At 40.6% G+C, this 16,574-nt stretch overlaps 1 protein-coding gene across 1 annotated transcript in view; it reads left to right on the plus strand.

The window, feature by feature from the left end:
• Positions 1-14,594, plus strand: part of LOC149180318 (uncharacterized) — a 256,522-nt gene extending 241,928 nt beyond the window's left edge. Inside the window, exon 11 of the mRNA XM_089413843.1 lies at positions 14,454-14,594. Coding sequence (XP_089269969.1) covers positions 14,454-14,594 — 141 coding nt within the window. The remainder of the gene's footprint in view (positions 1-14,453) is intronic.
• Positions 14,595-16,574: the final 1,980 nt, after the last annotated feature.

The following is a 16,574-nucleotide window of genomic DNA, read 5'->3' on the forward strand; positions in this document are numbered from 1 at the left end:
GTATAATCCATAGAGCTTCAGAAGATAATGCCGACCAGGTCACGACCTTTAGAAGGCATTCATCGCTAGTCTCATAGCCAAAAAATTTCAACGTATAGCCAAAAACTTCAACATATATACCAGTGCTTCCAGAATCTTACTGCAGTCCAGATTGTCAAATTGCAGGTCTGGTTTCTTGGTCTAGAGTTCTCGGTGTGCATTCTCTAGGCGTCCAGGGAGCTATAATGGACAACATTGCCTCTGAAGATCGATTTGCACGAGAGAGTGTTGATGCGGAAGTTCTACTGTGAGCGTAGATGCTTCTGGCCCCTCTCTCAACGCAGCAGCATTCCGTTGGCCTGCTGACTAATTAAACAAGCGATCACACAGACCTAATACACTCCTTCCAGAGTCGAAAAAGTCCTCAAGGAACCTGTCAAAGAAATGGGTAATGGCGGAGAGGTAGCATTGTATATTTTATGGAACACACAGAGTTCAGGCTTGGGATCTGTTACTGGAACAGCTTGGACAGGAAGAAGACTGCAAGGCGATGGATAAACAAAATCGTAGGCCTTTCAAAAACAATTTTAACGCACAACGCTCAGACAGGACACTTGGAGCAGGCTAGCAGCGTTCAGGTTAGGTGGAGCAGGCCAGCGTTCAGAAATAAAACGCATATGACAGAGAAGACCAGTGAATAAAAATAACAGACAGGACAGCACTAAAATTACCATGAAACGCTTATGGACAGAGAGCGCAGGTCTAATTTCAAGGGTCAGGACTGTAAAAGACAGAGGTCGCAGGTAACACAGAAGAGAGCGCCGTTATGGCAGACAGACATGTCCAAGCTTGGACAGCGCTGGTAGTGTCAGGGAGAGGAACGTTTCATTGTTCAAGTGAATATGGCAGACAGGGCACAAATCTGTATAGAGGAATATGGCAAAAATAAACTGCAAGAAAGGCCATAAAACAAATGGCTCAAATTAATTATGCAGGCAGGAATACGCCTGCTCTGATACCATGTTAAATACACATGGATAGCAAGAGAGATATGAAGGATAAAACATGCAATTCAATTTTTATTAACATGAGATATACATTTATAGTACAATATGTGACTCTTGGGTTTCAGATCCCAAGGTCTCTTGGACTGCTTTGGTCTATTCGGCTTCCACACTAACCCATTTAGGATTAGGTGTCCAACAGGCTCCAACCCATATTTGCCAAGCACCAACTTGGACTTCCAAGGCTCCAACCTTGTCAATTATGAGGCACCAACCACAAGGTCTCTCCAACCCTATGTCTGGTTCAGGGTCCAACTTGGTTTCTTGAGGACTTCAATCCTCTAGGGCTCCAACCCTTTGCTTCGATTCTTCAAGATAAGATCAATGGTTCTTCACAGCTCCCAATATCTTCTGCAATATCTTCACCTTCAACACTGCCTTCTCCAAATCACTTCATCAATGACAACCTTATCTTCTTAGAAGGTATACCGTATTGCCAATGCTCTTCATGTCACCCAAACAAAAACTCCAAGGTTACTCCATGAGGGCTTCAGCAAAGCATCATGTCTCCAAGGGTGTCTCCAAGACTTCAATCAATGCTTGGTGATGTCTCAAGGTGTCTTCAATCAATTGCTCAAGTTCTGCACAAGGTCTTCCAAACAGCTTCAAGTACAAGGACTACTACAAACTCTTCTTCAAGGCTTCATCAAGATATCTCCAAGGCTATCCTCAAAGGTGCTACTAAAAGGTCTTCTTGATTGTCCCAAAATATGCTTCAATAGGTCTGTAAGATGCAACCTTCAAGAGTGCAAAACACCTTCCAAAACAAGGCAGCCTTCTACAAGACTGTTTACACCCCTATCTAAAAGGGTCACTGTCTTGTAGTCTGCACTTCTCAAAAGAACTGAAATTTTATAGGCAACTGTCCAAGATTACAAATGCTTGAATGTTCAAGGCTCCAAATATGTGACTGTTCTAGATTTCCAATACTCCACTGTCCAAGAGCTTCTATTTCTTCATTGCTTGCTTTAATTGCTTCACTGTCCAATGCTTGCTCCAATTACTTCTCTATCCAATGCTTTGCTCCAAACAATGCCTAATCCAGGCTTAAGACTGAGCCTCTTCAAATGACTGTAACAAATAGGTACAGGTCTCCACAGGTCAAAGAATAGGTGACAGTTGTTTGGATAGTCCACTGTTCATAAATCCTTAAGCGAGCTCCCACAGGTGGCCTTTAACTGCTTGTCAACGTCCTTAAGCAATCCTTCAATGCTGGAGAAGATCACAGTTCCAAGCTTGGTGTAGTTCTGTAGGTGTCTTGCTGCAAAGACAAATGGTCCACAGGTGGTAGCTACAAGACTGAACTGTATGTTGTTCACAGTGATGAACCGAGCTTCTGAGCCTTCAATCTGAACTCCCTAAGAGACTGTACAGCTCACAAATCCGAGCTCACATAATGATGACAGGTTTGTAACTTGGTGCCAAAAATACGAGCTCCAAAAGACTGAAATTCTGTGGTGTAAGAGCTGCAATAGGACACTGTTCAACCTTCCGAGCTTCTCTGGAGACCATGATCCAAGCTGTCCACAGTCCTAAACAACAAATTCGAGCTGTAAGGTAAATGAGAACAGGTTCGAAGTAATTTTCTGTCCACTGTTCCTTTACACAGCTAGCTTATCACAGCAATATTCCTCCTCGGCCTCCTTAAATTTGCCCAAACAGTAGATTACTAAGTCCTCTCAGCCTCCTTGCTGTTCTATATCTTTTCTCTGAAATGATCACCAAAAAATTGATGCAAGAATGAAGTGTTTAATGTCATATTTATACACATTTTGCATTTTGACGAAGAGTCACGTCCATTGGCCAAGGGACATGAGTCTACAAGTCGGCTTAGGTTGGCTAGCCTTAAAAAATATTATATTCCAACTTAAAAATTTATTCTCTTCAACGGTAGGGAGTTGGGGGCATGTAATAGCTCGTTAGAAAGCTAAAAATATGCTCTAAAGGATGGTGAAGGTCTCATAGAGAAATTCTGCCTCTAAGGTAGTAAAAAATAATTTTTAATGTGACTGGTCATTTATTGGTGCAAAATTGGAGGTAGGGTCATTTGCCTTCTTCAACATGTCCTTGCCTTCTTCAAACATATGCTACATCACGTAGTCTTCCATTATTAGGATCACCAGAGGTAAGGTCATCAAGGATTATGGCTTCACATTATCAAAGATTTGTCATGTCATCATGTGTTTTTCATCAAGATCATCGGAGGTAGGACATGTCATCATGTGTATGTCACATAAGTCATCAAGAGCTTCTAGATCATCAAGGTGTCTTGACATCTTTATCAAACATGAGTTATAGTCATCCTCTGGCATGTCAAGAATATTTGCCAATGCCAAATTGACATCAATGACAACCTAGATTAACAATAGTTTGTGTTGTTGTAGGGTTTGAAGGACCTACCAAATGTGTTGCAAGTGATCTTCCCAACTCTTGCTGAAGATGAGGATGTCGTCTAGATAAAAAACCATGAACAAGTTGGTGAATGGACGCAAGATGTCGTCCATTAGCCTCATAAAAGTAGCAGGGGCATTTGTCAACGCGAAGGGCATGACCAACCATTCAAAAAGGCTTTCCTTGGATTTTAAGGCGGTCTTCCATACATCTGTGGGCTCTATTGAAACCTGGTGATAGCCGAACTTCATATCAATCTTGCTGAGATACTTGCCCCTCTTGAGCTGGTCCATAAGGTCATCAATCGTGGGATTGGATACTTGTTCCTAACAATGATTTTGTTTAGTACCTGTTGGACACCTAATCCTCTATGGGTTGGTGTGGAATGTGAACAACCACCGGAGCCCAAGAGACATTGGAAGATGAATCCAACAGTCCTATACAATGTATTATAAATGAACATCTTGTGAATAGTAAAGAGAATCTAATGCTTATCATTTACATTAGTTGTTTGCATTCCATGTGAGTTTAACATGGTATCAGAGTTGCAGGTGTATTCTTGCCTTACCCAAATTTGAGCCACTTGTTTTGTGGCCTCTCTGTGCATGTCAGTTCTGCCATCAGTTCTGCATTTCATGAATGTTTTCTCAGCTAAATTCTAGCTATGATCTCTACCCTGTAAGAAAAAAATAGCATGCTGCCATTCCTTGCTAAGCTGGTCTAAGTTGCCTTGAATAGCGCTGGTTTGTGCATTGCCTAGAGGTACAAAAGTATGGCGCAACGGAAGTGTGGTGTGGTTGCTACCTGGAGATGCTGCCCGAAGGTGTTGTGTTGCGGTGAGCCTTCTCCATACATGTTGAATCCTCCATGCTACCAGAATGGTGTGACTGTGTGTGGTATGTCTAAATTCTTATGACTTTAGCTGGTTAGTATTATTGGTGGTATTACATAGTATTGAGCAACGTGGTATTACTGTGTTATTGGTGTTGAACTGATTTGTATTTCATTGACTAATATAATACATCACCATCTCCCATACCACCATACTTGTCCCTCTTTCGACATCCAATCTAATGTTCGTGGCTCCTTGTTGCACTCCTCCCACCGGTTCATAATCCGCTTAATAACAATGTGTATTAGAGGGTGATTACTCCTCCAGCATACCACATACTCCGAATAAAACTCCCACGGAAACTCCCACCAAATGTGCTCAACATCCTTTCATCCATGCCATATTGGTAGGTGCAATCGTTGAGTCTGTCATTGTCAATCTCCATTTCCTAGCTTTCTAATGCTCTTCCTTGGCTTAGTAAACAAAGGAAAAACGCCTGGTAGGGGTGTCGTCCCTATATCTGTCGTTTCAATTTCCTGAGGTAGTGGTAATGCCTTAGCAAACTCACATTTCCGCTCAACTCTTTACGTGTGAGTCTCTTCATATTCCAACACACATAGTTTCTTCATATTCCAACATGCATAGCTTCAACATCGAGTCTCCTCGGATCTGCAAATGGTGAAGTGTGATTTGTTGTTTGTGTGGAGAGTGTGGGACATAGTGGAACCATAAAGAACCTTGATCGATTTTGTCTTATTGCATGGGATGTGTGTGAACCTGTAGCATCTAGTATTACTACGTGGAGCTTGTAGAGTGGAGCCTACAACATGGGCCTATCATATTATCGTCGCTAGTGTAGATCCTGGAACATTTGCAAGCGTGGAAATGCATGAGTCACATGTGCATTGAATGTATATATCGAATGAGTCCAAGTTGTGTTAAAGCAATGAGCTGGGCATTCGGCATCGACATGGATGCATTGATGTGGTTGCATAAATGCTCAGGAGTATTCAAGAGACCATGTGCTCTGGTATCTTCGTGAAGAGGTTTTTGTTTAGCATGATCCAGCAGGCTACCTTGGTTTTGCGAATGATATACTAGTGATTGTGACTCTTACAACAACTTCACAGTGCCATGAATCCTCTGCTTCTGCCAGTCATGTAACTATACCCGATCTTATTAATAGCATACATAATACAAATATTGTCCAACCCGATCTCGATCAGCTTACGGAACACATATCTAATCTTTTGCAACTCAGACAGGAGGAAAGGCTTCGAAATCAAAATGTATCCATTCAAAGCGATTTCCCTTGGCTCGACTTTCCAGGGTTGACGAAATTAAAGGAGTTCCTATCATTAGGATCAACAATTATGTGCCAATTGAAAGATATTACATCTGGACCTTTTAAAACATTCATAAAGGAGATAGGGAAGGTCGAAGGATTTCCTGCTGCTACAACGAGACTTCTAGTGGTCTCATATATTTTGGAAAGATATGAATATGTCGCCACCAACAAGAAAAAGTGCTGGGATCTTTTGAAAGTGATGAGTTTTGTTGCCAACGTTGTTCATAGATTGGAAAAAGCCCCAGAGTTGTTGTTGGAAAGGCAGACAAGTGATCACGTCCAACAGCATTGAGTTTCACCATCTTGATGATGAGATGAAGAAGAGGGTCATCAAAAGTTATTGGTGGTACCCTTGATGTCCAAGATATTTCTGATGACCAAAGAAAAATCCTGGAGAAGGTAATCCACGTCGAGCAGAAGGGTAGGGGGTGAGACAGAGCAGCATCAGAACAGGGGTCTGAGCAGTTTGTCGTTTCAGCATTGAGGGCATTGAAAACAAACCCATAAGTAGATCAAAGTGCTGTAGCCATATTTGGAAACGAAAATTGATGCCCAGTTGATTATTGAAACTTGAGGTTACCAAAATGGCTCAGATTGACCCTTTGTTAGAGTTATTAAGAACTCTAATCATGTCTACTGTTGAAAGCACAGTTAAAGTCAGCAAAGACACTCTCACAGAGATTCAGACCTTCCTACACAATGCACAAGAAAATATAGAATTAAATATTCAGCTCGAATTACAACTTCAGCAAGATGAGTTACAACATAAAAAACATCCTTCTGAACTTGCTTTTGTTCAAAACAATTCCCTATTTGACTTTGAAACAGGATCCTATCAACAACCAACAAGTCATCAAGTCAGTAAAGTTGACATTGATTCACATTCTGTCCCTAGTGCAAGAGTATATTTGCATGCAAAAGCAGAAATTCGGCCTGCACTTCCCAAGTTGGTCATCAGACCTTGGGAAGAGATTGTCCATAACAAGCACAAAACAAGACTTGGATATGATAAGGAGGTTTCCTTTCATATTCCATATTACTCAAAACCCATCAAATTTCAGAGTGCTAGGTTTCTTCATGGTGGTTCACCTTCACCTGTTCCAGATTCTGCTCTTCCACATTCGCAACCAAAAGTTGTTAAATGCCAACACTGTGACTGAGTTGGCCATATGAAAGATCAATGTTTTGATATTCATCCATGTGAGCACTGTCATAAAACCACTCATTCTTCAAACAAATGCTTCAAAAACAAGACTCCTGCAAGAACAAAGATTCATCTTGGATGGATCGCTTCTTGGCAATGGGCTTCAATAGCCAAGAAGATATTTCAGTGATATGTCAGAACTTGTTCTAGAGTATTGAACAATCTTGCAGTTGAGTTTTCTCCATCATGTCACCTTGTATCTGACAAGGGGGGAAGTGATGGTCATCTACAAGTTTCAAAGCCACATTAAGCGAGCCTTGGGGACACTTCCTCTAGCAGAAGACTTCAACTTCTTGCCAGTTTTGGAAGAGTTCTAGGAATTGCATTAAGCATTCCAGAGTTGGTGGTCATCCTTAAACCATCACAAGTTGAGACCTCCCTTTTCAAGTTGAGGTTCTCCCTTTTTATGCGGGGTGAGACCTCCCTTTCAAGGTTGAAGGTTTCCCTCTTCAAAACATTAGGAGCACTTCCTCTAGTAGAAGACCTCAGCTTCATGCCAGATTTGGAAGAGTTCTGGGAACTGCACTAAGCGTTCCAGTGTTGGTGGTCATCCTTAAACCACCCCCCTTATACCAACATTTCAGAGAGCACATTCAGCCTAGTGCTGCCATGCATTTTTGCACATTTTGTATTACATCTCCCTTGTTGGACTCATACATACCCCTTCATATTAAGGGGGGGAATGTTGGACACCTAATCCTCTATGGGTTGGTGTGGAATGTGAACAACCACCGGAGTTCAAGAGACATTGGAAGATGAATCAAACAGTCATGTACAATGTATTATAAATGAACATCTTGTGAATAGTAAAGGCAATCTAATGTTCATCATTCATATTTTGTGTCTGCCATGTATGTGTCTAATAGTACTCGATAATCAGTGCAGAGCCTCCAAGTCCCATCCTTCTTCTGTACAAGTACAATCGGGCTCCCACAAGGTGAGGAATTGTAATATTCCTAACATGAATAAAAGAAACGTGCACTATGACAACAACTAGGAAATTCAACACACATGTAGGAAATCACAACACAAGAGGAAATGCACCAAAACTCTGAATCATTTTATTTATTTCCGAGCACATAGAGTACAAATGAGTATGAAACAGGAAGAAAATCCAAACCCAAGTGATGATCAAGTTGCCCAAATGTCAGATGAGCTCCCCACCATGATTCTATGCTAGCCCAGAAAATTATTGCCACTGCTTCTATAGGTGAATTAGGATTTTGGCCCTCAAATCTACTCCAAAAATTTTGCAAAATTAAATATAGGCTCTCCACACCAGCTCCAATAAAACCCAGAAATATCGCATGGATCCAAGTGTTGGAAATGGTACAGGGGTAAACTGCGCCCTCCTCCAACAATTTATGTTGTTAATTGCTGAATGGAACTATGAATTTTGCCCTAAAAAATGCTCAAAAAATTCTGTAAAATTAATCCTAGCCTCCTCTCACCAAACCCATGAAAACCCAGAAAGGGTTTGCGCTGAATGCATCGACCCCCGGTGATCGCCAACAAGTGTAAATTGCTTAATTTGGCTAGAAAATGACCTACAGTTTAGATATTGCTGAATTTCGCCCAAATCTCCCTCCAAGAAATCATCCCTAGCTCTTGCAAATTTCTCCCCTCAATCACCAAGCAAATAGATACTGCTGTATTTCGCCCAAATCTCTGTCCAAGAAATCCTCCCTAACTCCTACAAATTTCTCCCCTCAATCACCAATCAAATCCTAGCTCGAATGCTCCCCAAATTCTAAATCTCTGAAAGTGCACAAACACTGCCAGCAAACCCCTGCGCAGACCCTGGCATAGATAAATTTAGTTCTCCAAAATGCAACACTCTCGGCCCTGCAAATCCCAAGGAAAAACTCGTCCTCCTTATGGATAATTCTCTAGCCAAAACTCCACCATCTGCTAGCTTCTCTCCGCCCCTTCGAATTTCCTTTTGCACTCTAAAAGAAGCACGTTCCAGCTGGAAGTAGTATGCAATGTAGCTCCTAGAGAAGCCCTGATATGGATTCCTTCTTACTCCCCTAGGGTGACACTTGAAGTTCATTGAAGGTAGAGGTGGAATTTCACTTGGAATTCTTGGTGCTAAACAACATTTTTCTTCTTGTGCTAAACAATCCCAAGAGAAGATGAAAGGTGAAATGTAATAGTCAAAAGATGATTACCAAATGAGTCCATCATCCTTTTATAATTTCTCCCCATGCTTCTGAACTCTTTTTTTAATTATTATTTTATTAGTGGGGGCCATTTTCCACTAAGTGACTTTTGCCTCCATTTTAATAAAATAATAATTTGCCGCCAATCTCAATAAAATAGTACTTGCCACCTTTCTCCAAAATAATATTTACCCCCTTTACTTAATATCACCAAAATTAGGCAAAATTCCCATGCTCACAAAGTTGGGGATATTATAGGAACTTGGTCGGATGTGCCATTTTTGCAACAACTCATGGATCTACCACTTGATCTCTTCATTTTCCAGAATGGAGCGGCGGTATATCGACGTATTGGGTAGAGGTGCTCCAAGAGTCAGATCAATCGAATGATTGACCTGACAGTGCAAGGGTACCCATGTGGGTGAGGAGATGCCTATGTATTCTTCCATGACCTTATCCACTTGCTTTTGTTGTGTGGAGGAACCCTTCCCGGGGGCCATGGATGTGGCCATGATCTTCCCCTTTGAGAGCGAATTAGAAAGAAAAAAAAATTCCTGGTTTAGGAGATGATCTTACTGCATTGCTTAGCAGAGATCAAAGAGATGGCGGTAGGCAGGGCTACCTTCGATATTCTGTACAACTTACTATTCAAAGAAATAATAACAGTGCGAGGCCTCAACTCATACATAGCATGACACTTCCACAAGTATGGTTGGCCTAATAAAACATCACAAACTTCAAGAGGAGCAACGCCACATAGTAGCTCATCCGTGAAGGCTTTGATGCTGTAGGGAAGACGACATTGCTGGCTGACTCAAAGATCCTGTCCTTGGTGGAGCCACGTGATGGTGTATGGCTGATAGTGTGTTGTGGTTGGTAGGCTCAGCTGCATAACAACCTCTGCTGAGATGAAGTTCTTTTGGCTCCCACTATTGACAATGAACTGCAGTGGAGACCCCTTCACCCACATCTGTGATTGGAAGTGACGTTCCCCCTTTTGGATTTTTGGGCTCAATCTTCTGGATCTAGGTGGTGGCAATGGTGGCGCTGGGCTCCACATCAATAATCTGCTTCCCTTTGTCATTCGCCTTGTCAGGTTCTGACTCAGAGTCAAAACATGCATATGACTCTGAAGCCTTCAACTCGGCCACCACTGACTGCCTGGCTCGACACTCACTTGTGTTCTGAGTGGGGCTCTTATGGAACTCACACCACTTTCTTGTGTTCTTCTTTGCCTCCGTGGTGTTTTTCTTTGCTTGTAGCTTTGGCGGGTTGTTCTAAGTCACCCCGCCTTGGCTTTGTTCTTTGTTATGTGATTTGAGGGCATCTTTCCCTTGCTTCGAATTCGCAGATCCAAAGTCTCGCTTCTTCAGTTTAAATTTTTGCTCGATCTTGACAGCGTATCGATAGGCGACGCCAAGCGAGGAGATGTCCAGGAACTCCATTTTGTCCTGGAGGTGTTTGTGTAGACAACAACGTACTTGAGTACTAGATGCCGCTCAGAATCCTTGATACCCAACTTCGTGCGAAGGGTATGAAAAATATTTTTGAACTCCAACACGTCTTGGTCCCTTCCCTGCCGTAGTGTGGTCCACTTTATGTACTTATCTTCATAGGTCCCGACAGGGTAATACTGTTCCTTGATGGCATCTCGGAAAGAATTCCAAGTGGGTGCTACTGAACACAATGGGGGTTCCCTCTCGTCCCTTTGCTCACAATAGGTTTTCCACTAGTCGTTGACGTGGGGGGCAGCTTTGAGGAGTACAAACACAATCTTCTCCCTATTGGAAAAATCATGAATTGAAAAATATCCTTCCAACAGTTTTAACTATTTATCTATGACATTTGCATCTATCTAGCCTTCAAATATGGGAATGTCAAAGTTGACTTGTACCTTAAAGGGAGTAGCGCCTCCAAGGTGGCTCTTGGATGAAGGACGTCGCCTGTGGGTATCCGCTAAAGGATCTGGGCAAAGCTGTCCATCGTCGCGTTCTTGTGTCGCTCGAGGGCGTCTTCGAGCAATATTTTGAAAGGATCTCCTGCTCCCTCGTCTTTTTTTTCTTCCGCAATGGGAAGTCATTGGGGTCGGCGAGACTGATCTTGCAAAAGTTCAACCATTTCAAGCCCTAATTCCTTATACCCCGACCTCGTTGGGGACATGCACAAAAAAATAGAGAAAGAGCAGACTGCTCTGATACCACTGATCCAGATTAATGAATGAACAAAATGAAATATAGATATAAACAAAAACACAGGGATACGATGAAAACAAAACTTCAATTCATTAATAACAAAGTACTGAAAATTGTTTACATTCACAATGAAAATAAACTATCTAAGACGATGGTAGCTTATCTCTGAGAAGAGATGTGGCGACTACATGCCTTTTGAACTGTGTTACAATGAGGCTCGAAGGCCTATTTATTATTGAGAAACATTGGAAAACCCTAAACATCCAAAAACCTAACCCTACGAGATGAAGTGCCAAATGTCTGTGGGCTCTGTTGGGGTAAATTGGTACATCAACTTCCTGGGGTCATAACTTTAGCATACGATCTCTGTTTGATACGTATGATACCTCGCTAGAAAGATCTATTTGAGAATTACAACTTTCAACTACAAACCCTGTCGCATGCTATGGGTTTGCCCGTTTTCCAAAAAAAATCGTTTAGGGCCTCTAAACGGCTCCAGAAGTTCAGGACATGAAAAACTACTAGAAATAGTAAACTGTGCTACAAATAAGGAAACTGAAAGAAACAATGGTGGGGGTCCAAGTGGAATAGGCGGGTGGCCACCAATATCCACCTGGATCATATATTGATGAGGAAGATCCTAATATAGGCAATGATTTTGATGATATGTAGGTATTTGTTGTAGCATGATTTTTTTTGGATGCTAGAGGTCATTTAGAGCCTATTTGTTGTTGTATTTTTGGTTCAGAGATGGATTTCACTTGATGCTATTTTGGCTGTGTGCACCCTTACATGCTATATAAATGAGAACTTTTTCTTATTTGTGTATAAATGGCTTGGATTCATATGGATGCACATGAATATACATGTTTTTCTTTAAAAATTGAATATTTTGTGTATTTTTGGTCAACTGGTTTTTTGGTCCTGTTTTTTACCGGTTCTGATTGGTTCTCCATTAACAGGGTTTTTTGGTTTTGTCAGCGGTTTGGTTCCATTAACGTTACGTAGCTCTAGGAAAAGTCCTCACGGGAATTGAATTTTCCCATTGTTTAATGTCCCAAATGAAAGAAATTTGGAACAAACTCTTCAAATCAAATTATCTAGCACTTAACAGGAAATTGCCATGGAAACCCAAACACCGGAAATTTGACTGAAACCATAAACCCACAAATTGCATAAAATCTCATTAAAATCACAACATGAGGAACAATGAGAAATGTAGCAACCAAAATCCAACTTTATTATATATAGATAGATGCCAATACAATAGCTGGGAATGACCTTCCGATCTCCAAACTAAAACGGAAAAACAATCACTACACTCGTGGATTCTGAATGAACCCACCAAGGGGAGATCGGTGCTCGCCCAATCTCTCTAAATCACCCGAGGGTTTTCGTCCTGGGGCTACCAATGGAGTAGAGAACCACGTTCTAAACCTCTCATACATGAAACAATATCAACTCCCATATGTCCTCCAATAGCCTCCTCCTCCTCTTTTATAGATTTGATGGATCCCTCTAGAACCTCCCATTTTATTATTATTTTAATCATGGAGCACTTTTCCCTCTTTTATTTTAATTAAAATATTCTTTTTAATGCGGGAAAATGGTAAATTGGCCATCCTATCTCCCCATATCACTGAAACTCTCATCTAACCATCCCATCATGTAGATCTTCTCGTTCCGTTCCAACGAGCTATTACACTAAGGTGTTCTGCCACATATTCCTCCTGGAATGCCACCTTAAGCGTAATTAATTGAGTCAAGCCCACTAATAACTCAGTTTTCTGAAAGTTGTCGGAATGCGCCGGAACGAAAGGCAAACTGTGCGGATGATGGAATATACCAAGCGTATGCCATTGGACCTCATAGAAACTCCTCAAAACTTCCTCGGGACCCCTGATGACATAACCTGCTCCACTGACCTGGCCATCCCTTGTCCTGGAAATCCACCCTGGTTGTACTATGAAGAAGAATAAAAATGGGGACATGACACATTGGTAAAACAATCGTTGCTTCTCACCAATGGATCCAACCTCTTTTATCCATTCACATATTTATATATGTCAGCATGTACACATACACATATATTTTGATGTATATATTATATATGTGCTTATATATGAATACGAGGGTATATGCATTTATTCACATATATGTAGATTGTTGAACTTAAAACAGAAACACCATTAGGAATGTAATCTCCACATATGGACACATAAAAAGTCACTCTCACTGCAAAGATTGGTAGGAAATCATGTTACCCTCTTAGGCTTGAATATCAAGGAATGTACCTCACAGGATTTGTTGCAATGGGGCAGAAGACTGTGTTATATAGGGATTAGCTTTAGGTTAACTAGTGCTAACTAGCACATTAATGAGCAACCACTAAGGCTACCTTCTAATCACTGCATTAATGTGGGACCACTAAAGCCACTTTCGAACCACCAAATTAATGACAGACCATTAAGGCCTTACATTAATGGCACTAATCCCCACTGAATCAAGATTGCATTAAGTGCACATAATGGAACATTAATTACACATATAATCCCCCTTAAGCTTGCCCTTGGTGACAAGAAGGAACATTACAAGTTGTTCATCCTTAATGACAACTACCTTCAGCCTCAGCAGAGTGTGAAAATTTACAAGGTTGGCCTTTGTCGTAGATTTCATGAAGATGTACGGGATCTTGTCCTTATTGTGGCGATACTTCATTTAGATAATTTGATCATTTATTAACTATGGAATAGAGTGTTAATGGGCATCAATATGTTTGGTATTTGAGTGATAGAATAGATGGAAAACAATGTGAATTGCTCCATGATTATCGCATTGAAGCCATGTGTGGTGCTTCTTATGAAGTCCAGGCATCTCAAGAAATACAACATTTATGAACATGTAACATAAATGTACTTTGTAGTTAAGTACATTTTTGTACATACCTTTTCTCCTTAGGGTGACAGTCCAAATTTATCACACCCTCATTATTGCATTTTATTGGAGATTGAGTCAATTTGATTTTTTCCCTCCAATTTTGTACTGTAATATCTATCTATCTATCTATATATATATATATATAATACAAATCTGTGTCGAACATGTGTACAATTCTGACAATCTTCTTCTGGTATATTTTCATGCTTAGCGTCTAATGTTTACTTTTATGTCAGTATCCTTCCATTACTGTTATTATAAAATTGGCACAAAAGAGTGTTGAATGTAGAACTTCTATAGTGCATATTAAACATTTGTTCGTATAATTATTATTTACTTTGCAGGCAAATGACTTAACGAAACATCAGAAGGCTATAAGGCTTGACCTTACAAATTGTGATGCATGGGTGGGAAAGACAAAAGTTGGCCCTTTTGGAGTCTCACTTTTTGATTCTGCTATATCGGTGTCATCTAGTTCCAAGTGAGTCATTCCCATGATGCCATATTTCATAGTTCAAAATTTTATACGATATCAAATTTCTTATCATTTATATTTTATTTATTTATATTAGAGCCTCTATTGTTACTTTAGATGTGTTTTGTTAGTGCAACCACTTAGTGTTGTATGCCATCCTTATGAGCCATGGATGTTGAAACATAACTGTCTCTTCGGTATTACAAGAAAATATGATCTCCAAATAATGTTGAAGATATGTTCAATGGGATAGGGTTTACTTACCTATGTGGATGTGAAGCAGTATGGTGTGTTGTTATTAGAATCAGAATTGGAATCAAAACTGTGCAGGTTGACCCCAAAAACTGGAATCAGAAAAAAACTTGGAAACAAAATCAGTGGATCAAAACAGACATAAAATGTTCTAATTTTGATAAAAAATTATATATATGCATGTGCATCAATGTAAATCCAAACCGTCAGGGACAAGATATGCAATGTTTTTTCATTTATATTGCATGTAAGGGTGAATAGAACCAAATAGCACCGAGTGCAATACAAACCTGAGCCAAAAGACAAAACCATTGGGCCCTTAAATTGCCTATCTGATCCAAAATAATCATACTACACCCTGATATTTAATCATCTAAATCTAGATCCTCGACATTCTTTGCATGGGAATGGTCAGGAAGTACTCCATCTCCAGCAATACTTAGAATCAATACAAGAATAATGCCAAATCATCACTCTTGCTGCAAATGTAACATCTTAACAAGCTCATGAATGAATAATAAGAAGTTTGTGAGGCAAATAGAGTGTTGGTGGGGATAGGGGTGTTAAAGAATGTAACTAGTGTCGGTTTTCATAATTATTTTTGAGTCATGATGTAATGTATTTGTCAAAAGAAATTCTATTATTAAAGAAATTGACTTATTAAAGCATGGATTTCATGCTTGGGTCATTTGTTTTTAGGCCTTGTGCAACCTCAGCAAGGAAATTCGACCCTCTTGTCGCTGACTCTCTGGAACTGAAAAGCTTCCTCCGGACTCACTGTCTTTGCCCCTCTGTGTCTTTGTGCCCCCTCTTTGGCTCAAACTCTTCCGGCTGAATGCTGCTCTTTGGAAAATCGAACAGCCAAGGGAAACTCGCTCTCCAAGTGTGTTCTCCATCAACCCCATCGACCTCCTCTTATAATCTCCAGTTGAGTCTTCAATGATCAAGATTAAATCTTAATCGGTGGATGAAATCATCTCTAAGTCGATCCATGTGAGTTTCTAGAGAATTCTCACCTTTCTCAATTAATTTCTATTAATTAATCGACTTTCCTAAGTAAGACTTAGGAAATAATTAATTAGCGACTAATTAATTTAATTGAGTTGTCTCTAGGGGGGATTTGCATAAACAATTTCCAGGTTTTTGGAGATCTCGTGTTGTAGCCTCTCCAAAAGTTTGAGACTAAAACACCATCCGATGTTTCAAAAACTAACACTCCCTCTAAGCGAAGAAAGTGTTCTCTAGTCTTGCACTATTGCAACACTCTGTGTCTGCATGATTCTCCATACATGTTGTTGATGTTTGACAACTATAGCTACCTGCCACAATTCACAAACCACTGCCCTAACTCTGATTCATCTTCCACTGATTGTAGTTGAACCACACTGCATTTGTGTTGCTGCTGACACTGCACTGTATGTCTTGTACTGCTGCGAACTCTGCATCTGCACTGCAACCCAACTAACACTCCCTCTCATTGTTGTTGATGTTGTTTTAACTACTACAACTGAGAAGCATCCAAAATACTGAATCAATGTGATCTCTGTGCTGCAATTGTCCCCTGGGGACTGCTACTAGCCTCTGCATTGTCTTCTGGGAATTTGTGCTGCTATTGACTCTGCATTGTGCTTCCTGCACTGCTGTAAATTTTGCTCTGCACTCCTCAACATCTGACTGGAACTAGTCTGCAACTGTCACTTTGGAACTGATTGCATCAATTTACACTGATCCTCCTGCT

The sequence above is a fragment of the Pinus tabuliformis genome, chromosome 3_2 (assembly GCF_031772625.1).
Source record: "Pinus tabuliformis cultivar Carrire ecotype Pingquan chromosome 3_2, CPIR1, whole genome shotgun sequence".
Taxonomy (NCBI): Eukaryota; Viridiplantae; Streptophyta; class Pinopsida; order Pinales; family Pinaceae; genus Pinus; species Pinus tabuliformis.